Genomic DNA, 26,425 nt, shown 5'->3' with positions numbered 1-26,425 from the left:
ACCCCCGGCCCTGCCCCACGCAGCCTTGCGGGACCAGCCCCTGCGGATTGGGCCTGTCCGTGGAATTGGCTGCCGTGTCCTTGGGCTCCCGTCCGCCCCCCCACGCCTCCGTTCATCGTTTATGGGCAGCAGGCCCTGAGCCTGGGCCTTGATGGGCCTCGCAAAGCCCCCCCCCCCAGCAGGATCCCCCCCCCCCCCAGGACTGGTGGGCTGAGGGGTCTGGTTTGCTGAGAACCAGCTGCTCCCTCGCCCCCGCCCCCCTTATCTCCTAGGAGCAGCCCTTGGAGACTTCCCTTTGAAGAAACCCCAGGCAGGATCTGCTTATCCCAGCCCCAGGCCTCGTCCAGCTGCTCTCTGCCCCCCTGGGGCCTGCCCAGCCACCAGCGTCCGCGGGGCTCCCTCGAACCCCCCGCCCCGAGATGAGCCAGGATCTGCCGCGCCCCTGAGCTGCTCGGAAAACACCCCTCGGTTTCGCTGGAAAACTCAAAACCCGGCGGTGTTTATCCCTTGAAATCCCCCCCACCCCACTTGCTGCAGCAGCTTTCTGCCTGCCTGGGGGCATGGGTGTGTCCGGGGGCCCAGGGAGAGTGGTCACTTTGGATAAGCTATTACCAGCAGGAGAGTGAGTTTGTGTGTGTGTTTTTTGGGAAGGGGGGGAGGGTGAGAAAACCTGTATTTGTGCTGGAAATGGCCCACCTTGATTTTCATGCACGTTGTAAGGAGAGTGGTCACTTTGGATAGGCTATTACCAGCAGGAGAGTGAGTTTGTGTGTGTGGTTTTTGGAGGGGGGTGAGGGGGTGAGAGAACCTGGATTTGTGCTGGAAATGGCCCACCTTGATTATCATACACATTGTGAAGAGAGTGGTCACTTTGGATGGGCTATTACCAGCAGGAGAGTGAGTTTGGGGTGGGGGTGGGGGGCCCGGGGTGAGAAAACCTGGATTTGTGCTGGAAATGGCCCAACTTGATGATCACTTTAGATAAGCTATTACCAGCAGGAGAGTGGGGTGGGAGGAGGTATTGTTTCATGGTCTCTGTGTATATAATGTCTTCTGCAGTTTCCACAGTATGCATCCGATGAAGTGAGCTGTAGCTCACGAAAGCTCATGCTCAAATACATTGGTTAGTCTCTAAGGTGCCACAAGTACTCCTTTTCTTTTTGCGAATACAGACTAACACGGCTGTTACTCTGAAACCAGCCAGTGCCAGCACCCCAGCAGGGCTTCCCGCTCCCGCCAGGAGCCACCCCAATGCCACCGCCTTGGCACGGGGCTGCGGGGCGCCCAACCATGTCCCTCTCATTCCTCCCCTGCAGCAGGGGCAGGAAGCATTTGTGCCCTGCCCCTGGTCCCAGGGCTGGGGCAGGCTGGGGGAGCACCCCGCTTGGTGGAGCCGGGGAGGGGGTGGGGAAGCAGGCTGGGGGAGCACCCCGCTCAGTGGGGGCAGGGGTTGGCATGAGACTGGCTGCCCCACGGATGCTGGGGGCTCCCCAGCTGGTCCGGGAGCATTTCAGGGCCACAGGGCTATTTTGTCTCTCCAAGGCCTGAGCCGGGGAATCACCTTGAGACAGAGTTGTGTGGGGGAGGGGAGCTGGAGCCGAGATCCCCCCCCCCCCCCCCCCCAGCTGCTCAGCGTGGGTGGCTGATTGTCTATGGGATGGTTGGTTCCTTCAACTCCAGTTCCCGCTCGCTGGAATCTGGGTCCTGGTGCCCATTTGGGCATTCATTCTGGGCTGCGGGTCGGGAGTGAGGGGCACCAGCAGAGCTGGGGGGGCAGGACTGGGGAGCCCTGGGGTGGGATAGCAGGGGCTGCAGCTCAAAGGAGAAGCAAATCCTGCCAGGTGGGGGTCCCAGGGTGCAGGGTCCATGTGCAGTGGCATCAGGAGCACACGCTGCCCACGGGGAACCGGGAAGGGCCCTCGGGAAGGCACCTCCTGCCCCCGGGTCCCAGTAGGAAGAGCTCAGCAGCCGGCCGGCAGCGGGAGGAAGGGGGCGGGGGTCCCTGTGTGGCGGCCACGGGAGGATGTGCCCTATATTTAGCTCAAAGGGGCCATGCTGGCTCCTGCCTTATCAGGCCCCTGCCCCTTGCCAGGGCGGAAGGAGGGACAGAGGCTTTGAGGCAGCTGCGGTCGAGCCCCCATCTGGCGGCTGGCTGGGGGGTCACTGCCGGGGCCCTGCAGTGCGGGGGGGTCGGGCCTGTCTGGCCACCCCACAGGAGATGGACCCGCTGTGCCGAACAGAGCTTTCCCTCCGGAGCAAAACCAACCATGGCAGTAATGCAGACAAGAAACAGCCCCCATGAAGGCTGCACTGTCCCCTGTGCGGCCGGGCGGGCTCCCTGAGGGGCGTCGAGGGTCCTGAGCTTGCCCCCGAGCCAGTTAGGTGCAGGGAGAAGGGACGTGCCCCGGGTCACCCAGCAGGGCTGTGCCAGAGGTGGGCCTTCCCCCCCGGCCTCCCAGGTCCCTGGCTTGAGCCGGAACGGCGCCATCCTTCCTCCCGTCTGTGCTCCGCTTCGAAGGAGCCTGCCGGCTGCTGGCCGCAGGGGCAGGAGCCCCACGCCAGGCTCTGCTTTCAGCCTGGGCCCCGTGAGCAGACGGCGCTCGCCCCAGTCCCTGTGCGGGGCGTCGCCCCCCCTTGCCCCTCCGGTCTGCCTCTGTGCAGCCCGACCCGCGGCCCGACCTGTCGGTCTCTGTGCCGGGCCTGACCGCTGCGTTCTCCCCCGGCAGGACGGCTCTCGCCAGAGGCCGGTTCAGAAGAAGAAGACTGTGTCCTTCAGCACCATGCCCCACGACCGGAAGATCAACAGCACAGCGGCTTGCATCTCCTTCATGCTGGAGGGCTGCGAGATGAAGAAGGTTCGCTCCAACTCCCGCATGTACAGCCGCTTCTTCCTGCTGGCCCCTGACATGCGCGACCTGCGGTGGGAGCCCTCCAAGAAGGACTCGGAGAAGGCCAAGATCGAGATCGAGTCGGTCAAGGAGGTGCGGGTGGGGAAGAAGACGCCCGTGCTGCGGAGCAACGGCCTCTCCGACCAGTTCCCGGACGAGTGCGCCTTCTCCATCATCCACGGCGACAACTACGAGTCCCTGGACCTGGTGGCCAGCTCGCCCGACGTGGTGAACGCCTGGGTGATGGGGCTGAGGTACCTTGTGTCCTACGGGAAGCACACGCCGGAGGCGCCCGAGGCCGGCCACCCCAGCCTCCGGACCTCCTGGATCTCCTCGGTCTTTGAGGTGGCGGACCTGGAGAAAGTGGGCCAGATCCCCGTGGCCCGGGCCGTGCAGCTCATCAAGGCGCTCAACCCGGGCATGAAGGCCTCCACCATCGAGCTGAAGTTCAAGGAGCTGCAGAAGGCCGGCGAGCGGCCAGGGAGCGACGTGGCCTGCGACCTGTTCGTGGAGGCCTATTGCGACCTCTGCACCAGGCCCGAGATCTTCTTCCTCCTGGTCCAGTTCTCCAGCGACAAGGAGTCGTTGGGGCTGAAGGACCTGCTGACGTTCTTGGAGGTGGAGCAGGGCGTGGAGGGGGTGACCGAGGAGACGTGCCTGGAGATCATTGGCAAATACGAGCCCTCCAGCGAGGGCCGGGAGAAGGGCTACCTGGCCATCGACGGCTTCACCCGCTACTTGCTCTCCCCGGACTGCTCCATCTTCGACCCGCAGCACCTCCGGGTGTGCCAGGACATGACGCAGCCCCTGTCCCACTACTACATCAGCTCGGCCCACGGCGCCTGCCTGCGGGAGGACAGCTCCTGGGGCAGCGCCGGCCTCGGCGGCTACGTTGCGGCCCTGCGTATGGGTTGCCGCAGCCTGGAGCTGGTGGTGTGGGACGGCCCGGAGGGCGAGCCCCTGGTCTCCGGGGGCCGCTCGGCCGCCTCCCGCGTGGCCTGTCGCAGCGTGGTGGGCGTGATCGACCGGTACGCCTTCGAGGCCTCCGAATACCCCCTCGTCCTGTGCCTGGCTGTGCGCTGCTCGCCCGCCCAGCAGAGGCTGATGGCGCAGTGCCTGAGGAAGACCCTGGGCGCCAAGCTGTACCTGGACCCCCCCGACCCCGAGGAGGCCTACCTGCCCTCCCCGGAGACCCTCAAGGGCAGAGTCCTCATCAAGGGCAGGAAGCTGCAGCCCAGCTGCCAGGAGAGCGAGGGGGAGGTGACGGACGAGGAGGAGGGCCCGGAGACGGGGCAGTGCCCGGGCGAGGCCGACGGGCAGCCGCCCGCGGGGGGCGGGCGGCGCAGGCTCCGGCTCAGCAGGGAGCTGTCGGAGCTGGTGAGCCTGTGCCAGGCGGTGCCCTTCCAGGACTTCGAGGCCTCGCGGCGCGGGCAGCGCTACTGGGAGCTCTGCTCCTTCAGCGAGGTGGAGGCCGGGCGCTTCGCCAGCGAGTGCCCCGCCGAGCTGGTGAGCTACAACAAGCGGTTCCTGTCGCGGGTCTACCCCAGCCCCCTGCGCATCGACGCCAGCAACGTGAACCCGCAGGACTTCTGGAAGTGCGGCTGCCAGATGGTGGCCATGAACTTCCAGACGCCGGGGCTCATGATGGACCTGAACGCCGGCTGGTTCCGCCAGAACGGGGCCTGCGGGTACGTGCTGCGTCCCGCCGTCATGCGGGAGGAGGTCTCCTACTTCAGCGCCAACGCCAAGGACTCGCTGCCCGGCGTGCCGGCCCAGCTGCTGCACCTCCGGGTGATCAGCGGGCAGAACCTGCCCAAGCCCCGGGGCTCGGGCGCCAAGGGGGACGTGGTGGAGCCCTACGTCTGCGCCGAGATCCACGGCATCCCGGCCGACTGCGCCGAGCGGCGCACCAAGACGGCGCTGCAGAGCGGGGACAACCCGGTCTTCGAGGAGAGCCTGGAGTTCCAGGTGAACCTGCCCGAGCTGGCCCTGCTGCGCCTGGTGGTGCTGGATGACGACTACATCGGGGACGAGTTCATCGCCCAGTACACCATCCCCTTCGAGTGCCTGCAGAGCGGCTACCGCCACGTGCCCCTGCGGTCCCTGGCCGGAGAGCTGCTGCCCCACGCCACCCTCTTCCTGCACGTGGCCATCGCCGACCGGCCCGGCGGGGGCAAGGGGCAGCGGCGGGGGCGCTCCGGGCGCAGGGGCCGGCGGCTGCGGGAGTACGCCTCCGCCAAGACCACGGGCATCAAGCCCATCGACGAGGTGTTCCGCGCCGCCGGCCAGCCGCTGCGCGAGGCCACCGACCTGCGGGAGAACGTGCAGGTACCGCGCCGGGCCAGCAGCGCGGGGGCTGGGGGCAGGATGCCTGGGTTCTCTCCCCCTCGGGGAGGGGAGTGGGGTCTAGTGGGTGGGAGTGTCTGGGGGAGGGATGGGGGTCAGGACGCCTGGGTTCTCTCCCCCTCGGGGAGGGGAGTGGGGTCTAGTGGGTTGGAGTGTCTGGGGGAGGGGTGGGGGTCAGGACACCTGGGTTCTCTCCCCCTCGGGGAGGGGAGTGGGGTCTAGTGGGTGGGAGTGTCTGGGGGAGGGATGGGGGTCAGGACTCCTGGGTTCTCTCCCCTTCGGGGAGGGGAGTGGGGTCTAGTGGGTGGGAGTGTCTGGGGGAGGGGTGGGGGTCAGGACGCCTGGGTTCTCTCCCCCTCGGGGAGGGGAGTGGGGTCTAGTGGGTGGGAGTGTCTGGGGGAGGGATGGGGGTCAGGACGCCTGGGTTCTCTCCCCCTCGGAGAGGGGAGTGGGGTCTAGTGGGTGGGAGTGTCTGGGGGAGAGGTGGGGCTCAGGACGCCTGGGTTCTCTCCCCCTCGGGGAGGGTAGTGGGGTCTAGTGGATGGGAGCGTCTGGGGGAGAGGTGGGGGTCAGGACGCCTGGGTTCTCTCCCCCTCGGGGAGGGGAGTGGGGTCTAGTGGGTGGGAGTGTCTGGGGGAGGGATGGGGGTCAGGACTCCTGGGTTCTCTCCCCCTCGGGGAGGGGAGTGGGGTCTAGTGGGTGGGAGTGTCTGGGGGAGGGATGGGCGTCAGGACGCCTGGGTTCTCTCCCCTTCGGGGAGGGGAGTGGGGTCTAGTGGGTGGGAGTGTCTGGGGGAGGGATGGGGGTCAGGACGCCTGGGTTCTCTCCCTCTCGGGGAGGGGAGTGGGGTCTAGTGGGTGGGAGTGTCTGGGGGAGGGATGGGGGTCAGGACGCCTGGGTTCTCTCCCCTTCGGGGAGGGGAGTGGGGTCTAGTGGGTGGGAGTGTCTGGGGGAGGGATGGGGGTCAGGATGCCTGGGTTCTCTCCCCCTCGGAGAGGGGAGTGGGGTCTAGTGGGTGGGAGTGTCTGGGGGAGGGGTGGGGGTCAGGACACCTGGGTTCTATTCGGGAGGCCCCCAGGATAAGGCCTGTGTTAGTGCCCCAGGCCAGGCTGTGCAGGGCTCCTAGCTGGGGCTGCGGCCCTGCCCTCCCCACGCAGCGCCGTGGGGTGTCCGGCTCACTGTTTCTCTATCTCCAGAACGCCCTGGTCTCCTTCAAGGAGCTGTGCGGCCTGACGCCGGCAGCCACCATGAAGCAGTGCATCCTGACCGTGGCCACGTGGCTGCTGCGCAGCGAGAGTGCCCCCAGCGTGACGCTGAACCTGGGGGAGCAGTACCCCCCCATGGAGGCCCAGGGGCCCGTCCCAGAGCTGCTCCGGAAAGTGCTCACCGCCTACGAGGCCGTAAGCTCCCGCCCGGCAGCCAGCCCCCACCCCGCCAAGCCGGCTCCCTGCTCGGGCCGGCCTGGCCTGGCTGCGGCACGCTCGGGGGCGCGGGTGGCCAGGCCAGGTTGACCGGGAAGTGCCAGCCCCCCGCCCCAGAGCGAGGTCCCAGCATGGCCTGGTCCTGCCACCTGCCCCGCTGGCAGCCGGCCAGACGCGAGTCGCTCCCACGGCCCCCTCGGGGTCCATTCGCCAGCGCAGCCCCCTGCCCCTCGTCCTCGCGGGGTCGGACGCCGTCCCAGCGGGCGGCAGGAGTCCCGTTCATGGCAGCAGCCGGAGCCGCTTCCTTCCTTTGCGCTGCCAGGAGCCCGGGGCGCCTGGCCCAGGCATTGCTGGGAGCGGGGAGGCTGGGGCTGGGGGGAGCCTGCGGGGGCCGGTGCGGGAAGGGGTCACCCGGGTGCTGGGCCGTCCCCCATCCTGCTCCCTCACTGCCCCCGTCTCTGCTCCCACAGACGATCCAGACCAGCCGGACGCTGATCGAGTCGGCCGACGCTGTGCACAGGAAGCTGATGCAAGCCCAGCAGGCGGGTACGTGCCGCGGGGGGGCAGGCGCCACGTGCCGCCTGGGGAGCCTGGAGGCTGCTGGGCCCGGCTGCAGAGCGGGGTGGGTTTGGGGGACCCGACTCCGCTCCCCCCAGGGTGCTGGGGGGCTATGGGCACCTGGGGTCACAGGGGGGGTGGCCTTTGTGCTGGTCACCAGTGACACCTGCTGGCAGGACGAGGCGCGGCGCTAATGGGGCCTCAGCACCCCCGTGGCTGGAGGTTCCCTGGCCCGCCACGTCCCCCTGCCCTCCCCGGGGCTGGATGGGAGCCGGCAGCCCTGGAGGGGAAAGACCCCGGGCCCCAGCCGGCCCGGCCTGGCCGATGGAGCCGGTGCCTCCTGCTGGGGCGGTGACCTTGGCGCTGGCCGTGGGGGAATCTGCCGGGCTCTGCACAGCCCCGAGCCCCGGCCAGCCGGGCCCTGTCTCCTGTTTCCCAGGACAGCGAGCGGAGGAGCTGTGGCTGCAGCTGGGGGCAGGGAACGGGGCTGGGGCGTGTCGGGGGCAGGTGTATTTGGCTCGACCCAGGGGTGTGTGTATAGGGCACGGCTCTGTCCCCTCTCCTGGCTGCTCCCAGCTGAGACACCTGATCCGTGGAGCGAGCGTCTCGGCCCCGGGAATAGCTCCCTGCCGTCACGGGGGGCCAGGGCAGGAGATGGAGCCCGCCCTGCACCAGGAGCAGGGCCCCAGCCCCCAGCACTGAGAGGGGGCAGAGGGCCGCCGAGGGGCCGGCGCTGAGCGGAGCGATACGGGGGAGGCTGACGAGGAAGCAGAGAGGAGTCGTTAACTGCCAAACCCCGGAATATAATTAGCACCAGAAATAACAGACTGGGGCTGTCGGCGTAAGTGGCAACGGGGTGTTATGGCATAAAAGACACGGGGCTGAACGCACACAGGCATGTGCTGCTGTCAGGCTGTGCCGGTGCACCTCCCTCCGGCCCCCCACGCCTGCCAGCCCAACCCTGGGCTCCCCCCCAGCTCTGCCAGTGCCCCTCACTCCCGACCCGCAGCCCTGGGCTCCCCCCAGCTCTGCCGGTGCCCCTCACTCCCGACCCGCAGCCCTGGGCTCCCCCAGCTCTGCCGGTGCCCCTCACTCCCGACCCGCAGCCCTGGGCTCCCCCCCAGCTCTGCCGGTGCCCCTCACTCCCGACCCGCAGCCCTGGGCTCCCCCCCAGCCCTGCCGGTGCCCCTCACTCCCGACCCGCAGCCCCCTGCTAGCCTGGGCTCCCCCAGCTCTGCCGGTGCCCCTCACTCCTGACCCGCAGCCCTGGACTTCCCCCCAGCTCTGCCAGTGCCCCTCACTCCCGACCCGCAGCCCTGGGCTCCCCCCCAGCTCTGCCGGTGCCCTTCACTCCCGACCCGCAGCCCTGGGCTCCCCCCCAGCTCTGCCGGTGCCCCCCACTCCCAACCCGCAGCCCTGGGGTCCCCCCAGCTCTGCCGGTGCCCCTCACTCCCGACCCGCAGCCCTGGGCTCCCCCCCAACTCTGCCGGTGCCCCTCACTCCCGACCCGCAGCCCTGGGCTCCCCCCCAGCTCTGCCGGTGCCCCTCACTCCCGACCCGCAGCCCTGGACTCCCCCCGAGCTCTGCCGGTGCCCCTCACTCCCGACCCGCAGCCCTGGGCTCCTCCCCAGCTCTGCCGGTGCCCCTCACTCCCGACCCGCAGCCCTGGGCTCCCCCCCGGCTGTGCCGGTGCCCCTCACTCCCGACCCGCAGCCCTGGGCTCCCCCCCAGCTCTGCCGGTGCCCTTCACTCCCGACCCGCAGCCCTGGGCTCCCCCCCAGCTCTGCCGGTGCCCCCCACTCCCAACCCGCAGCCCTGGGGTCCCCCCAGCTCTGCCGGTGCCCCTCACTCCCGACCCGCAGCCCTGGGCTCCCCCCCAACTCTGCCGGTGCCCCTCACTCCCGACCCGCAGCCCTGGGCTCCCCCCCAGCTCTGCCGGTGCCCCTCACTCCCGACCCGCAGCCCTGGACTTCCCCCCGAGCTCTGCCGGTGCCCCTCACTCCCGACCCGCAGCCCTGGGCTCCCCCCAGCTCTGCCGGTGCCCCTCAGTCGGGGCAGCGCTGGCCATGGGTCATTGCACCCAGGAGGGCCGTGGCGGAGACTGTGGCCAGCAGGGCCGGGGGTCAGAGCGCCGCGCCCTGGCTGGCTGGATCCTCGGGGAGCACCAGGAGCGTGGAGCACTATAAATAGCCCGGGATGAACGGGTGTGAGGCAGAGCGCGGGTCCCAGGGGGCCGGCCAGCTGGGCTGGGTCAATCCCTGTCCCCCCAGCCCAGTGCCCCACAACCTGCCCTGCCCCCCAGCATGAACCTTGACGCACAGTGCGGGGGGCTAGGCCCTGTCCAGATCCCCCCAGGGTTAATACCCCCAGTGGGGGGTGCGGTATGGAGGGGGATGATTGACAGCAGATGGGCGAGCCGCAGCGTGTGGGCCCGTAGCCGGCTCGGGGCGCTGTGCAGGGGGTCCGCTTAACCCCTTACGTGCTGGCCTGGGAGCAGGAGAGTCCAGCGGGGCTGGCTGAGCACAGGGCCCGTGCCGGGGGCAGGTTACTGCGGGGGCTGCACTTCTTCACTTAGTGTAGAGTCACTGGGGGCTGGGGTGTCGGGGTGGGGGCTGTGATGGTGTCGGTGGGGGGTCGCTGTAGGGGATGGGGGCCGCGGTGGTATCGGTGGGAGGTCTCTGAGAGCCATGGTGTCGGGGTTTTTTGGGGGGGTATGGTATCGGTGTGGGGTCTCTGGGGGGATGGGGTTTGTGCTATTTGTGTGGAGATGGGGGCCACGGTATTGGTGGGGGGGGCTGGTGTCGGTGGGAGGGTGTCTGGGGGGAGCTGCCTTTGCTGGTTAGTGTCCATAGCTCGCTGAGCGGCTCGGCAGGTGGCGAGGAAGAGGGGCCCCCATGCCCCACGGCCCCTGAGTGATCTCCATCTGCTGCCCCAGGGGCGTGGGAGGGCTACATGCCCATGCATGATGCTGGTGGCCCTGCCCCATGGCCCCGGGAGGCCGACACGGACGTTTCCCATCAGTTCCCATTAGCGTCAGCCGAGATAACGAGCCGGAGCCCTGCGCTAATGAAGGGGGATCAGTGCGGGGGACAGGCAGGGCCCTGCGTGAGCTCCCACAGGGCGGGAGGGACTTTGGGGGGTTACAGGGCTCCCCTTGGGGGGGGTTGCTACCCTCAGCTCCTGGGATCCCCTCCCGCACAGGCAGCTTCGTGGCTGTGCCGGGACGTGGGGGGTTGTTCTGCGGGCGACTCCCAGGCTCCTTGCTCAGCAGAGGTTTGGGGGGGGCGGCCTTGGCTGCTCCCTCCCCCGCCGGCTCTCGAGGCCGTTCCCTGGTCCCCGGCGCGGAGGGCGCCCGGAGGCGGCTGGAAGCTGCTGGCTTGGGCGTGGGAGGCCAGCGAGTCCGCGGGAAAGGCTCCTGCTGGGGGCGCTGCACCTTGTCCCCTCCCACGCGGGGCCGGACGGGGCCCCCCAGCAGCACCGCATGGGCAGACCCCACTGGGCCAGTGTCACCATCCGCCCAGCGAAGGGCTTAGATCGGGCACGGTGCCATCCCCCTGGGGAGACTCCTCCCTACGCAGCTCAGCCCTACAGCCCACCCGCCTGCTCCCAGGGGCACAGGCCCCCCAGCCACAGCCCGGCCGCCCCCAGCCACCATCCCACAGTGCTCCCATTGGAGTCCAAGGCACTCAGAGCCCACGTCTCCCACGTACACCCCGTCCGTGCCCACAGGGCACCGCCCACCCCGACGTCGGCCCCAGGGCCCTCGCTGAGACGGAGCCCACGGGAACCTGCTGCTGCTCCCTGCAGGGGTGGTGCCAGCTGCCAGCTGGGCCCTGCCCTGCCGCCGGCTGGGATCACACCTGTCCCAGCCTTCGGACCCGCTGAGCTGGGCATCGGGCATCCCGCACGTCCCCTGGGCTCTGGGGCTGCTCTGACTTGCACCGTGACTGCACCGGTCGCCCAGGGGCAGCCGAGCGCCTGCCTTACTGGGGACCCCCCTTTGTGACGTGGAATTCCCTTGTTTCCAGCTCCGTAGGGCTGCCCGAGTGGGGTGCAGGATGCAGTCCTGGATCTCTCCTGACCCCAGCCCCCCCGCCAGCAGAGCTCCCCGGCCTGGCGTGGGCTGCCTGTGCCCCACTGCTCTCCCCTGCCCATGGGCTGTTCTGGGGCAGCTCCGTGTCTCCTTGTGCAGCCGGGGCACCAGCGAGCAGTGCAGGGCGATCTCCGTCCGGAGCCAGCCCTGGGCACCCTGGCGCCGGCTTTGCTGTATTCCCGGCTGCCTGGCCGCTGTGGCCCCTCCTGTCGGCGCCAGTAGCTCTCCCCACCCGGCTCGGCGTGATGGCTCCCCTCTGCTCTGCTCCCCAGGGATGGGTTTCCACAAGGAGCTGCACCGCCTCGAGGCCAAGGAGGGGCTGAAGGGCAGGAAGTTGCAGAAGGCCCTGGAGAGTTTCGCCTGGAACGTCACGGTGCTGAAGGTAAAGCCGGGGCCTGGCCCAGGGCGCTGGCTGATGGGGGTGTGGGATTCCCTCGAGATTTTCGGCTGCACTGGTTTTCTCTTGACTTAGTTTCCCGAGGACCAGTGGGACCGAGAGCCGGGATCCCTGGTCTCACCTCTGCCACCGGACTCCCTTAGGCCCATCCCCTCCCGGGGTCTGTTTCCCCAAGTGTGCCTGGGACAGGTGAGGGCTGAGACTGGCCTGACGGGGTGAAGCTCTAGGCCCTGCTCCCGGGGGCGGTGGGAAGCCAGACGGCGCCGCACGAGGGAATTTCCTCTGCCACTCGGAGCGCTGGGCCATGACGCCCGGGAGAGGGATGCCCACGATGAGCGTTCGCATCGCCTCCCTACGTAGCAAACCTGGCCAAATTCACATGCCCACAGGACGGGCGTTATCCCTGCTCTCCTGGGGGAAACTGAGGCATGGGGGAGGGAATTCCTTAAGGCCACACTGAGAGTCAGTGGCGGATCCAGGAATGGAACCCAGGACTCCCGCTCCCCTCTTGCGGTGCCAGCGCTGGCAATGGCCCTGTGCATCCTGCCAGGATGGTGTGTGTCTCCCCCATGCCCATTGATCTTGGGACCTGGATTCTCGGCCTACCCCGACCTTCCAGGCCACCAGCTCCCAGCCCAGCCTTGCCATGGGCCTGCTGGGTGCCGGGTCACGTGACAGTGCTGAGACTCCCAGGGATCGGGGCCAGCGGGGCTGGGTACAGTCAAGGCTGCGGACAAAGGGGCGTGTTGGTGGCCGGGGCTGGTTCCCTCAGCCTGGCTGTTTTGTCCTGGTGTCAGCAGCCTGCCGGCTCCATGCCCCCGGCCCAGCAGCCTCCACTCCCTAGGAGCCCTTCCCAGCCGCTCCAGCACCCACTGGGCTGAGTCACCCATTCAGCACGCGCGTGTCGGGCTGAATCCCAGCCCTGTGTGGGGAGTGGGGCTACAGCCCCCCAAGGGCTGGCCTGTCTCACGGAGTCCCCGGGCGATGCTCTGGAACTGCTCCCCACGAAGCCAGGCAGGACTCTGGGGAAGTCTCCTCTTGGGGAGCAGCCTGTCTGCAGGGGACACAGCTCACCCGGCTTCCACCTTCCTGGGTCTGACCTCAGAGCATTCAGCATCCTCTGCCCCTCCGTGCGCTTCCCACAGCGAGTCCGCTCAGGCGGGGTCCTGGGGAAGCCAGAGGGTCCTGCCCCCCAACTCCGCAGTCAGACGGGACTCTCAGCCAGCCAGTAAAACAGAAGGTTTATTAGACGACAGGAACATGGTCTAACACAGAGCTTGTAGGTGCAGAGAACAGGACCCCTCAGCTGGGTCCATTCTGGGGGTCAGTGAGCCAGACAACCCCATCTGCCCTTCACTCCATGTCCCCAGCCAGCCCCAAACTGAAACTCCCTCCAGCCCCTCCTCCTCTGGGCTTTGTCTCTTTCCCGGGCCAGGAGGGCACCGGATTCCTTTGTTCTCCAGCCCTTTAGCTCTCACCTTGCAGGGGGGAAGGGCCCAGGCCATCAGTTGCCAGGAAACAAGGTGTCGGCCATTCTCTGTGTCCAGACCCCTGCACACACCTGCCCTCTAGGGCTCTGCAACGACCAATCACCCTTATCCCACCACCTAGATACTTAAGAACTGCCTAGGAGAAACTGAGGCACCCCCACACTATTCAGAGGAAATATTAAGAACAGTCCCACTTCGTCACATCTCTCCCCCCTTCGAGATCGAACTGAGCGGGGTCACTTTAGCCAGTGACCTGGGGAAGTTCGAAGCCATCAATGTTCCCATGGATGCCCCAGCATCTCTCCCATTCCTTGGTGGGAGTTACACCAGGCCCTTCCAGTTTCACGCCCTCCCTTAGGTCGGGGGTGGTCGTTAGCACTCGCAGGCCGCATGTGGGAAGGTTTCTGCGGCCCGTGCCCTTTGGCCACCCCAAAACCCCAGGGGGTCAAACTGGGATTGGGTCTTCTCCCCAGCAAGCTGGCCAAACACAGCCACTTGGTTATAGGACTGTTTAACTTTCTTAACAGCTTTCACTTCATCTGAGACCTTCTCAAAGCTATCCACACTGGATCCTTCAACAGGAAAGTCAGTGGATCCATTCACAGCACAAAATTTGTGGCTGTTAGGACCTGAAACTTTCTTGATTAAATCACTTTCACACCCTTCAGTTGCAGTAAACTGCTTGCAAAGACTCCATGAGGATTCCTTTCCCTAGGGCTTTTCTATGCAACAATTCACCCCTCCCAGAAATTCTGCTCTTACCCTCTTTACCTAGGGCTTGCTCTAGAGGAACACTTTCCTGAGCAACAACAGACTCTTTCTGGGTCTCCCTTACATCCAGAATTACCTCTGGCCCATCCGGCGGATTCCTACACAATCCCCTTTCAGGCAAATTTACAGACTTCCTAGATAAAAGGTCAGAAGCATTCTCCTTCCCTTTGCCACACACAAGTTCACGAATCTTTTCCTTCTTGCTACAGGTTTCCACACCCTCAGTAGGTAACACAATCACACACCTTCATGCTCTCCTTGTGCCCTGGCTAGGATCTCACCCTGATTAGACAGAGTTGCGACACCCTTTCCCAACAACACACTAGCAACAGGCAAAATACAAGCACCAGAATTGTCTGGTCTCTGGGATTTTGCATAGACACTAACTGGATGCGACCGAGTTACAGGGCCATTCTCCCGAGCAGACACAAACTTAGGACCCTTCCCTTCCTGGGCTTTAGCTGAATCCAGAACCAGCTCTGAGACAACTGCACTATCCTCAACCATCACAGGCTGAAAGGCCCCTTCTGTCTGCTCCACAAAGCCGGACACACTTTCTCCTTTCCCAGATACACAGCTTGGGATCTCATTCCCCTTGTCCCAGCACACAAGGCTGGTCACAGACAACTGCTTGGAGATCAGGGTAGCTCCCTCCATAGGCAAGTCAATACCCCTGACAGACACAGGCACGTTTCCTTCCCTGTCACAATTCTCCACCCAGGTAACAGGTAAGGTCCAGGGACACTCAGCTTCCACTCTCCTCGCCTTCCCACCCTGCTGCCTAGACAAAGCCATCAGCTCACAAGGCTGCCTAGGCTCATCCAGACTTTCCTTACCCAGCACCTTGCCACTCCCCACAGATCCCCTGCCCTGCCTGTGTCTCCCCCCCTCAGCTGGGGTCTCAGCTCTCACTGTGCTCAGCGCTGCCCTTGCTGTCCCAGTGGGGGCAGGCAGCGAGCTCGCTGCTTTCCTCACTGCATCAGAGCCAGCCTGAGCCCCCTCTCCAGTGTGCAAGGGGGGTGGGGAGCCCCAGGGATCTGGTTACAGGCAGGCAGGTAGCCTGAGCCCAGCAGCTCCTCCCTGCTGCCAGCCAGGTCATCTGCATTTTCACTGACCATTTCCCTCTCCACCGATTGGTTCCCTGGATTCAAATTCAAACCCTTGGCAGTTACCAGAGCAGGGCCTGGATCCTGTCCCAAAGAGACACAGTCACCCCACAACAGGGCTTCGCAGCTGGTATCCTGGAGAACCCCAACGACCAGCCAGCCCCACCCCTCCTGGGTCTGCACAGGGATCTGGGCCATAGGCAGGGCGAGGGGCTTCATCCCTGGGACCCTCACAGACATATAGGTTGGGGTCAGGAGTGGGAGCCTGTCCACCTCCCCACCCATCTGGCTGACGGAGTCTATGGCCTTGGGACCCAGCAAGGGAGCTAGACACCGGGGCTTTTCCGCAGGGTCCCCCTGGTTCAAATCTCCAGCCTGCTCAAAGCAGTGAGGTGGGCATCCACATTCCCCCCCCCTTAACCAGGGGCAGCAATTTAGTCTCGAGGTTCCCTGCGGAACTGGCCCCCCCAGGGTCTATCCCCACTCACCCCTGGGGGGTCCCCTAGGCCTCTCCGCTCCCCCACCTCCAGCTCATGCTGCCGCTGCTTCTGCAGCTCTTTCTCGGGCTCTCGCTGTCTCTCACAGTCCTCTTGCTCTCTCGGACTCAGCTCCAATCCCGTCCGTCTCCGATCCCCGGATGGGGAACCCGATCGTGAAGACCCTCGTCTGATCGGGGACAGGAGTCTTGGCGATGCCTGGCTACTACTCCAGCTGCTCCCAGATCCTGCGATAGCCCCATTTGGGTCAGGAATCTGTTCCTAGAGCGGTCATCCTCCTCCAGCTGCACGATGAACTGTGCCTTGGTGAACTTTCCAATGCTCAACCCTCTCTTTCTGCACAGGGTTACAATGTCCTTCTTAAGGAGACGGTGACAGGGTGACAGGCCATCACTCCGCTCTTCCCAAGTTGTTGTGGACTCACAGGCCCGTGTGCTCTCAGCTCCCCACGGTTTCCAGGGAGAACCCCTAGTGTGCCAGTCCTTCTCGAGGTCACCTCCTCTTTGCCAGGGTCGAGCTGTAGACTCCTCTGCCCCTGGGACCGCTCGCTGCAATCCCCCGGGGAACCCTGTTATTGCGAAAGTCCTTCTCTCTCCCAGGGCCAAGCCGCAGGCTCCTCCGCCCCTGAGACTGCTCACCGCAGTCCCCAAGGGGACCCCATTACTGCACAGTCCTTCTCGCTGGTCACACACTCCCAGGAGTTAACCGCCCCCCGAAAACGCTCCTCTCTGAGCCTTCAGCACTCCTGGTCCTCGTCAATCCCCCTTCGTTTTACTGCTCCCCAGTCACTTACTTCAGGATGCGCCATCCGTGGGGTGCAGTACATCCCACCGTTGCCACCAGTTGTCACGGAGTCCCTGGGCGATGCTCTGGAACTGCTCCCCGTGAAGCCAGGCAGGACTCTGGGGAAGTCTCCTCTCTGGGAGCAGCCTGTCTGCAGGACACACAGCTCACCCGGCTTCCACCTTCCTGGGTCTGACCTCGGAGCATTCAGCCTCCTCTGCCCCTCCGTGTGCTTCCCACAGCGAATCCACTCAGGCAGGGTCCTGGGGAAGCCAGAGGGTCTTGCCCCCCAACTCCGCAGTCAGACATGACTCTCAGCCAGTCAGTAAAACAGAGGTTTATTAGACGACAGGAACATGGTCTAACACAGAGCTTGTAGGTGCAGAGAACAGGACCCCTCAGCTGGGTCCATTCTGGGGGGGCAGTGAGCCAGACAACCACGTCTGCACTTCACTCCATGTCCCAGCCAGCCCCAAACTGACTCACCCTCCAGCCCCACCTCCTCTGGGCTTTGTTCCTTTCCTGGGCCAGGAGGTCACCTGGTTCCTTTGTTCTCCAACCCTTTAGCTCTCACCTTGCAGGGGGGAAGGGCCCAGGCCATCAGTTGCCAGGAAACAGGGTGTCGGCCATTCTCTGTGTCCAGACCCCTGCACACACCTGCCCTCTAGGGCTCTGCAACGATCATACACCCTTACCCCACCACCTAGATACTTAAGAACTGCCTGGGGGAAACTGAGGCACCCCCACACGATTCAGAGGAAACATTAAGAACAGTCCCACTTCGTCACACAAGGATCCCCTGAGCTGTTCTTGGGGGGTGAGGCGAACCCCGGCATCCTGGCCTCCCCCGCAGGCCTGGCTGCCACAGTTTGGCTCACATGGTCCCTGCTGGGCTGTGCAGGGGGGTGCCATGGGGCACACACAAGTGAGGAGAGCTCTGTGCCCCCTGGACTGGGCTCTGCCCTGCCTGGGCCTGGATCAGGGCCCCATTGTTCTGGGCGTGGGGTGGGCCCTGGGGAGACCCGGGCCCGGCTCCCGTGGGACCGTCAGGGGCAGGTTGGATCAAGGTGCTGTACGGTGATCCCGTGCTGCCATCTAGGGGCTGTGTGGGGCACAGGCCGTCTTGGGGAGCGAGCGTCCCTCGGAGCTGGGCGATGGCTAAGGGGGCCCTATGGTGCTGAGCTGGGGAGAGTAGGGGGCAGTGCCACACAGGCGTAGGGGCCGGAACTGGGGGGGCTGCTGCACCCCCTGGCTTGACGTGGTTTCCATCATGTGCAGGGTTGAGTTTGGTTCAATGGCTCTCAGCCCCCCCTCCCCCCGCTGTACGAAGTGTTCCCGTGCCCCGGGCACGCGGGTGGGATGCTGGAGGGGCCACGTCTGCGGTGAGTGTGGTGCCCGCGGCTGCCCGCAGAGAGGAGAACAGCCCGCTGCTGCCGCCAGCGAAGGGAGCTGCTCCCCTGGCTCGGGCGCTGTGCGCCCGGGGTTGCGGGTTCGGCCCCAGCTCACGGCGGGGGGTTCCCAGCACCGTGCCGATGGCCGGGCTCTGCGTCCTGGCTGGTTCTCGGGGCTCCCCGTCCCTGCCCGGACAGGGGCTCTGTGGGGACAGGCGCACGTCGGGCTGGTCTGGTGCCGCTGCCCGGAGCCGCTTCCCTCCCCCCCCCCCCACGACACCCCACCGCCGCTGGGCATGTAAACGCTGCCTCCTGCTGGCCGCTGCCTGCCCAGGGAGCCAGCTGGGGCTTGGCCGCGGGAGGCGCAGAGTGGACTCCAGGTGGCACCAGAGCAGTAGTCCATAGGGGCTAGTGAGCGGCAAAGGGGGCCGGGTGTGGCTGGGGCCCTGTATGTGCCGGTGTCACGGAGTGTGGGGGAGTCCAGGCCCTGCACCCCTCTTCCTGGGATTCACTGAGACTCTCAGCCAGCCAGTAAAACAGAAGGTTTATTGGACAACAGGAACACAGTCCAAAACAGAGCTTCTGGGTACACCCAGGACCCCTCAGTGAAGTCCTTCTGGGGGAGCAGGGAGCTTAGACCCCAGCCCTGGGGTTCCCTGTGTTCCTCCACCCAGCCCCAAACTGAAACTAAACCCACCCAGCAGGCTCCCTGCTGCAGCCTCCGTCCACATTCCTGGGCAGAGGTGTTACCTCCCCCTCCCGCTCCTGGCTCAGGTGCCAGGCTCTCAGGTCTCCCATCCCCAGGGCACATTCCCAGGTCAACACTCCCCCCTCCCTGCTGCGTCACATTGTCACAGCCGGGTTGGGCAGGCGACCCCCAGCCCCAGGCTCTGCTGGCGCCGGATAGCAGGGCCCCCCCACGTGCCATGTAAACGCACCTCGACCCGGAGCGATGGGGGGCGGGGGGACGGCGTCGCCGTGATCCCTTAAGGACCATGTCCTGCCAGCTGTAGGGTGTGTCCGCTCCTCTCAGGGCCCCTGGGAACTGAGCTTGCTGGGCCCGCAGCAGGATTGGGCCTGCACAGGTAGATCTCCGCATTTATCGTCCGCTCTCGGTGCCACTTGTGGGGTGGAGCCTTGTCCCACCGGGGGCTGGGCTGAGATCCCCCTGCCCCCCGTTCACCCCACAGAGGCCCCGGTGGGTGGGATTCCAGCCTGTGCTGACCCGAATGGCTGGAGCTGGCTGTGAGGCGGATGTGAAAGGGGGGGCTTGCTGTCGCGTGGCTGACCTGTGAGCCGAGGCATCAGGGACTCAGCCGGGGGCCAGGGTCTGTGCAGGAGGTCAGACGAGAGGATCACGCGGCTCCCTTCTAGCCCCCGAGGCTCCGGGCAGGGCTGGGGCGGGGGGACGCAGCTCGTCTCATGTCGCGGGGGGGTTGTGCTTTAGGGGGCAGTGACTCTCCTGGAGAGGGGAGCTGGCTCGGCTGGGTTAGGGTCTCTGCGTGTCGTACGTCAGCCCCCCCCCATCCCCCCCCCGCAGCCCAGGGTCCAGGCTGCTCCCCCAGAGCACGGAGACCTCGAAGGAGCCAGGCCCCGTGGGTGGGGGGTGCCCATTGGGTGCTGTACTGCTGGGGTCCCACACGCCCCCTGACCGGTGGCCTTTCCCCGCTGCAGGGCCAGGCAGATCTCCTGAAGCAGGCCAAGGCGGAAGCTCTGGACAATCTGTGGCAGATCCACAACGCGGGGCAGTCGTGTGGCATCGGCAGGAATGGCTCTGCCTCCCCCGACCTCACCCGGGCCCGGACCCCGCTGGAGCCCATCTCCGAGACAGAAGCAGGCAGCGACACCGGGTCCTGCTGACCGCGGGGCAGGGCATGGGGGCCAGGACTGAGCCCGGGGCCCCCAGCGCTCCTGCCACGGACCCAGGATTGTACGGGCACCGGCCCCGCCCAGAACTCCCAGGCCTTTGACCGTGCGCGTGGAAGACAGGAGCCCGGCTGTCGGCGGGGTGGGGGCTGCCCGGGCCGTCCCGGGGCGATCCAGACGGGTTGATTCGGGTGGGGGCAGAGTTAGCACTCACACCAACTGCCCACGTGACAGTACCCCCCCGGCCGCAGCTGGGCCGCCCTCCCCCCACCGGTGCAGCTGCAGCCGGGGGGTACCGTCACGTGGGCAGTTGGTGTTCGCCCCACGATGGAACCCCCCTTTGGAGGGCATCGGCTGCGTCTGCACTGCGGGGTTATGCCAGCGCGTTAGAGATGCGGTCACCGGACCCCCTGGCACCCAGCCTGCAGACATGGGGGTCTCAGAGAGGGGCTCTCTGGGCACCGAGCGGGGCTCACGTCTGCTCTGTCTCGCCACCGGCCTGCCAAACCCCGAGGGTCCCGGCTCAGAGCTGGGCTCTTTGCCTGCTCTGGGCTCAGCCTTGAGCCTCCATCCTTGGCCCAAAGCCGCTGAGCTGCCGTGGGGCTGGGAGGGGCCATGAAGGTTCCTGCTTTTCCCAGCCCCCGCCCTCCTCTGGCCCATCTGCCATAGAGAACATTCCTGGACGGGGCTCAGGGGCCAGGCAGCCGACAACCGTGCCCTGGCTCATGGGCTGCCTCCCCAGCCCCACCTGGGGGTCAGGGCCCAGGGCGGAGCTGGTGAGCGCAGCCTGGAGCAGGGGCCTGGCCGTGGGGCTGGGCAGGGAACTGCCCCAGGGGGTCAGGCGCGATTACAAGGGTTCCTGCTGGGGTGAATCGGGCGGCAGGGTGGAGACCCAGAGCAATAGGGGGCTGCCCGGCCCAGCGGGAGCCCGAGAAACCAGCACTGAGCCGGGCGGGGTCTCCAGACAGGCAGCAGAAGCTGGGAGCAGCCCCCCCGGGCGTTCAGAGCAGGGTCAGAGCTGCAGCGTTATAAAGAGCAAACCCCAAGCTGGTGCCACGGCTGCTGTTTCTGTCTGTGGGGCTGTGAGGCAGGGAGGGCCAGAGGCAGGGTGGGGTCAGCCATGTGTGGGTCTGGGGGAGCTCAGCTCCAATGGGTCACGGGGCAGCCAGGAGCCATGCTGGGCCCGGCATGGGGCAGACCTGGGGAACAGGCTGTACATGCCCCCCGCCCCCCAGGATTGCAGTGGCCCCAGCCCCAGGGGTTTTCCTGCTGCAGGGGGGACACTGGCTGCTTGCATGGTGACCGCGATGTCCTGAAGGGGCCCAGGAAGGAGGCAGCGGCTGGGTCAGGACACCAGGCCCAGGGAAGGAGCAGCCGGAGGTGCAGCCATTCGCTGCTGTGACTCTGGGCCGGCCTGGGCTCCCGGCCCCGCTCTCCGGCCAGGTCAGAGTAGCCGCAGGGCCAGGTGCCCCCCCCCCCCCACCCCCCAGTCATTTGCCCACTCATCTCCTGCCCTTGGTGCCCTGGGGCTGAGACCCTGTCCTCCCAGCCTCTCCCCAGTTCCCACAGGGGTGATGGGGTGGCTCTGGGTCATTGACCCACAGGGGATGTCTCTGCCCCCTGCCCAATCCTCTGCAGGGCACGGTCCGTCAGGGCTCATTTCTCACCATGCCAGCCTCAAGCTAGGGCCCCTGTGTGCTGCACGGACAGCCGTGCCCCCCCATGCAGACACACCCCACCACTGCGACAGCCCCATCTTAGCCGGACACCTCCGGCCAAAGCCCCCTGCAGCCCCACCTGAGGGGGCCAGCTCAGGGCTAGTGGAAGCAGGTGTGTCCCTGCAGGTGCGTCCCGCGCTGGTCTTCCTGCCGTTAGCTGGTGCCAGGCCAGGGGAGGGCCTGGCCCCACCAAGGACATTGCTTCCACCAGCGCTGGGTGGCTCCTGTGGGCCCATGTGGCCTGGGGTGCTGTCGATAGCCGGGGCCCAGCTGGCCTGAGGGGTGGGATGGAGGTCACCCCCCCCAGCCCTGGAAAGCGGCTGGGCCAGCTCCCTGGGGAGGGTGCCTGGCAGTGCGTGGAAACAGGACGTTTCGCCGCTGAGCTGTGGCCACGGGGCCGTTCTGCAAGTGGTGGATGCAGAGGGGGCCTCATGTCCCCCTCGTTCCCCTCCTGGCTGAGGCAGGAGCCGTGGGGAGCCCCCACCCTGCCATGGCCTGTCTGGATGCAGCGGGGACTCCTGGAGCGGGGGGATAGAGCCTGTCCCCGGGGGCACCCCCCCACCGCTCCCCAAGCGCGATCCAGCTTGCAGCGAGGTGCCCACGGCTGGGCACAGATGCCGGCCCGGGCGTTGCCACGCGGTGGTTCTTGTGCTGAGCTGTGGCTGTCGAAATCCAGCTGGGGGAGTCTGATGGACCCCAGACGCCCTCTCCCAGGCCACGGGGCCTGACCCACAGGCAGGGTGAGGAATGACAGGGCCCCAGGGCTGAGCAGGGGCCTTTGGGGCTGGAAATCGGGGGTGGGCAGTGGTGCTGGCAATGGCGGTGCTGCCCCTGGCTTGGAGAAGTAATAACCCAAATCTGGGGTTTCCATCACCAGCGCCCCCACGACAACAGATATTCCAGTGTCCCCCCGCGGTCTCTGCCTGCAGGGCCTGGCGCTCCGGGGGCTCGGAGGTGCACCGTGCCACGGACATGTGCGGCCACGCCAGCGCCTCTGACTCGGCAGGGACGGACGCGGCTCGGCTGCCGGGCGCCCTTTGTTGGGGCAAGGTAATTAGCCTAATGGGGCCCCGTCCCCCCCTCCCCTCCCTGCCGCTGACCTTCCGGCAGCTTTGTGCCGGGCGGGCTGGCGGATTCCTTAGGAAGTTATGGGCTCATTAGCACCGGGCTACACGGCCTGTCTCCATCCAGCACGACCACCAGCCACTCGGCTCCGGCCGCCGCATAATGGGGAGCCACAAATGAGGGAACGGGCCTCGCCGGTCTCCAAGCAACGGGGAACAATGGGCGCGTGTCTCCCAGAGCCTGGCCCGTCCTGCAGCCCCGGCCCCGCAGCTGCCAGGGGCTATTTTTGGCAGCACCAGTGTGCGGGCGCTGGGGAGGGCAGGGAATGAGCTGTGGGGCAGCCCGGCCCTATAAAACCCTGGACTGCCAGGGAGAGCAGCTCAGGGCATCGCTGCGCCTCACCGGGCCATGCCATAGCTGCGCTCAGGCCCTCGCAGACACCTCGGACCCATGGAGACGCCCAACGGCAAGGTACGGCGCCAGGGCCTGGCCCCCAGGGCTGGGCTGGGCAGAAGAGCGGCCGTAGTGCAGGGAGGGCTCGCCCCAGGAAGGGCACGGTTGGGGAAGGGGCAGGCGTGCAGCACGAGGGGGAGCACGGTGACCAGGGGGTGGCGCGATGGGGGCCTTGAACCCGGGAGGTTCACACTTCCCTGCCGCATTCGCTGGGGAAACCCTGTGAGCCGCAGCTCCAAGGGCTGGCATGTCTCCATGGCTCCCCGCCCCGTGCGCCCCCCTGGCGGGCAGCTCTGGGGAGGAGCCCAGCCCGTCCTGCCCTCGGGGGACGCAGGCCGGGGTGCAAATGGTGTCTGCTGTGTCGGTTCCCAGTGTCTCTCCTGATCCCAGAGGGGTCCCAGAGCCCCTCGGGATGCCCCCTCCCCTGCCACACGAGCCCTGGAGCCGGCCTGCTGGGCCACGTAGGACGTTGGGGAGGCAAAGACCTGCTTGGGCAAGCGAGGTGAAACCACCTCCTAGGGCTACACGCTGGGCCTGGGTCTGCCCCGCCTGGCACCTGTGGCCCAAGCCACCCTGGCCTTTCAACTGTGGCCTTGCGTCCGCTGTGTGAACCGCTCCCCACTCAGCCCCGCGGTGCGATGCACGTGCGTTGCACGGGGACACTGTGACCTCGCTGAGCGCTGGGTGTTGCAGAACCGAGCCCCACTCAGCGTTAAAGGGAGACCCGGCAGCTGTTCTATTTAACCCCTTCCCGACCCTGCCCAGCGCCTGCAGCAGCTGGAGCCTGACCCCGCCGGCCATGCACGAAATGGGGTGAGCCTCCCACCTGCACCAGTCTCTGCCTCACCCCGGAGGGCTCCCCAGGGGCAGCTTGGTCTCCATGACGCACCCTCTGCCAGCCACGGGGCCAATTAGCGCTAATTGCAGCCGCCGCGGCTGCTTCTCCCACATGGAAAGGGGCGGGGGCTGCAGTGTTGCCATGGGGTGAGGGGCAGGGGACTGTGTGTGTCTGGTCTCTTTGTCTTGGATTTTGGAGCAGGTTGCTAGGGCCTGTGCAAAGGGCATATGACAGGCCGGACTCCTGGGTTCTAGTCCTGGCTTTGGGAGGGCAGTGGGGGCTAGTGGTTAGGGGCAGGGGCTCAGGACTCCTGGGTTCTAGTCCTGCCATGGGAGGATCATGCAGCCCAGCTAGTGCAGCTGAGAAGCCGGGGGATGGCTATGGGAGAGTGGGGCATGCTGGGTCTTTTAGGGGAAGCGTTTGTTGAGGGTTCACAGTGGGGCAGGGGAGCAAGGTGGCGCCCACGTGGGGTTTGCTGGGAGAGGGTGTGGATGGGCCTGCGAGGTGTGGGGGGTGGGCTGGGACAGCTTGTTGGGGGCCCCCCACGGGCTGGGACAAGCTGGTCGCTGGGCACCAACCAACCTGTCGCTAGTGGGGTCAGGGGCAGGGTTCCCGGAGCTGGGCAGCCCGGTACTGCAGGGCGTCTTGCTGGGGCTGTCAGAGCAGGATGCCAGGCTAGATGGGCCCCTGGGCTGAGCCCACCTGGTGGCTCCTTTTGTGGGGGAACCAGCTTCTTTGCAGCTTTGGCTCTGAGATCTGCAGAGGGGGGCTGGGGTGTCTCTGGGTTTAACCCCATCAGTGCCAGCCTGTCCCTGCGCTAATGCCTGCCTCTTGCGCCTGCAGCTCCACAGGCCCTCCTGCCTCCTGCTCCTGGCACTGCTCTGCTCGCTGGCTGCGGCCCGGCAGAGCGTGCCCGCCTGCTGCCGCCAGAAGACCTGCCCATGCCGCGTCTACGACCTGCTGCACGGCCTGGGCAAGCACGCCGCCGGCATCCTCACCATGGGCAAGAGGAAGAGCGGCTCGCGGGCCTTCCAGAGCCAGCTCTACGACCTGCTGCACGGCCCGGGCAAGCACGCCGCCGGCATCCTCACCATGGGCAAGCGGGCGGAGCTGGCGCCAGAGCAGCCAGCCCCGGCCTGCCGGGCCGCCTCCCCCGGCCCCTCCGGCCCCGACACCCTGCTGCCTCCAGCCACGTGTGCCACCAAGTCTGACCCCACCAACACCAGGGAGTGCCTGGGCCAGCTGGGCAAGGACTCGGCCAAGGGCCAGTGCGGGGGGGCTGCAGGGAGCTTTTCCTGAAATGGCCGGGGGAGCCGCTGCCCGGGGGGGGGGGGGCGGGGGAGGAACCGCGGCGACTCTTTTAATGACTGCGGGCACCACGGGCCGTTTACAAATAAAGCCAGCCTGATGCTCCCAGCTGTCTGCCTGGCATGTTGTCTCCCAGGAACACCGTGGCTAGGGGGGAGAGATGGGGTACCCGGGGATCCGGCCAGAGAATCCAGCAGCCAGCTGCCGTTATGTGGGTGTGAGGGGCCTGGTGGCCCTGGGCTGGAGCAGAAGGGAGGAGGTGCTGGGGCCACGCTGAGTGGGGTGAGGAACATGGCAGCTCCCCCGGCTGCCTTCCCTGCCCCGGGAGCCCGTGGCTAAGGGGAGGGTCTCTCGAGAAAGACCGAAGGAGCCTAGGAGCAGGTTTGCCAACGAGCTGCGCACCTGGGAACCGCCCCCTTGGCCCGCAGGCCGAACGCTGGGCAAGGCCAGGCCGGCCTGGGAGCGGGTGAGCTGGCTGCACGGGCCTGGCTGGGACGGCTTAGGCCTGAGCCCAGAGGAGCACCCAGGGGGCTGTTCTCCCGCTAGCCGGCAGCAGGGCGTGTGGCTGGGGGGCGCTTCCCGGGCTGGTGGTCCGCGGCTCGCAGCATCCAATTTATGCAGCAGATGCTCAAATCTATTGCTCCGTGTCTGAACGGCTCCCCCCCCCCGCCCCGCCCCCAGCACAGGGGCTGGGCAGCGCTGGCAGCCAGAGGGCAGTGTTGGAAAATAAACCGGCCTCGCTGCGCTGGGTTGCTGCTGGGTTCCCAGCCCCCCTCGTCCCCATGGTGCTGAGCCAGCCCCAGCCCTGCCGGAGCTGAGCCCTGCCCCATCCACCCGGCGCAGGGCAGGACTCAGGCTCCCTTGCACCGCTGGGAGCTGAGGAACAGGGCCATGACGTGAGTGGCCCCAGCGCCCACGGGAGTGTGGCAGAGCAAGAACTCAAACCTGGGTTTCCCGGGCTCCTGCCCTGCCCGCTGGGCCAGCCTTCCTCTAGGACATCCCACTGCAGCCAGACTCCCATTCCCACACCCACCCCAGGGCCCTCCGCTCTGACCCCTTCCTGGGCCACGGCACCGCTGGCCCCTGCCCTCACTGGGTTCAAGGTTTGATGGGAAACCCTACGCTCCTCCCCTGGCCACCGCCCAATCTTTGGGTCACAGGGCAAAATTTCTCAGCGGGGCTGGGGGCTGCCTATGAGGGTCACCCCATGCTGCAGAGGGCTACGGTCACGGAGCTGGGCAGGGGAGGAGACACGGGCATTGCAGGGGGGCAAGAGGAGTCTGCGCTGGGATCCTTTGGGAGCCCCTTTATTGCTCCCCCTGGAACTCCCTGTGGAGACGCGAGGCCAGGGCGGGAGGCCAGCGAGTTCTCCAAGGACCAGGCTGTACCCAGCCACCCGCTCCACCTAAGGCTGGCGCGGCCGGTCTCTGCTTGGC

General features: G+C 66.6%; 2 protein-coding genes across 3 annotated transcripts in view; both read left to right on the top strand.

Moving 5' to 3' along the window:
- The window catches only part of LOC102941380 (inactive phospholipase C-like protein 2), a 31,498-nt gene extending 10,840 nt beyond the window's left edge, over positions 1–20,658 (top strand). Inside the window, exons 2-6 of the mRNA XM_037886959.2 lie at positions 2,727–5,216; positions 6,431–6,634; positions 7,126–7,201; positions 11,579–11,688; positions 19,416–20,658. Coding sequence (XP_037742887.1) covers positions 2,727–5,216; positions 6,431–6,634; positions 7,126–7,201; positions 11,579–11,688; positions 19,416–19,601 — 3,066 coding nt within the window. The 3' untranslated portion in view covers positions 19,602–20,658. The remainder of the gene's footprint in view (positions 1–2,726; positions 5,217–6,430; positions 6,635–7,125; positions 7,202–11,578; positions 11,689–19,415) is intronic.
- Positions 20,659–20,805: 147 nt separating this feature from the next.
- HCRT (hypocretin neuropeptide precursor) lies at positions 20,806–25,069 on the top strand. Of its 2 annotated transcripts, none has more exons than XM_037886961.2 (2): positions 20,806–22,375; positions 24,525–25,062. In XM_037886961.2, exons 1-2 carry the CDS (start codon positions 22,142–22,144, stop codon positions 24,978–24,980), a joined length of 690 nt encoding a protein of 229 aa, XP_037742889.1. In that variant the 5' UTR covers positions 20,806–22,141; the 3' UTR covers positions 24,981–25,062. The 2 variants fall into 2 exon arrangements, with proteins under 2 accessions (XP_037742889.1, XP_037742892.1); XM_037886964.2 differs by lacking the exon at positions 20,806–22,375 and adding an exon at positions 22,382–22,861 and having other exon boundaries at positions 24,525–25,069.
- The last annotated feature ends 1,356 nt before the right edge of the window (positions 25,070–26,425 follow it).

Source organism: Chelonia mydas, chromosome 27 (genome assembly GCF_015237465.2).
Source record: "Chelonia mydas isolate rCheMyd1 chromosome 27, rCheMyd1.pri.v2, whole genome shotgun sequence".
NCBI lineage: Eukaryota > Metazoa > Chordata > Testudines > Cheloniidae > Chelonia > Chelonia mydas.
The sequence above is the reverse complement of the archived record's forward strand: the minus strand, read 5'-3'. Positions and strand labels throughout refer to the sequence as shown.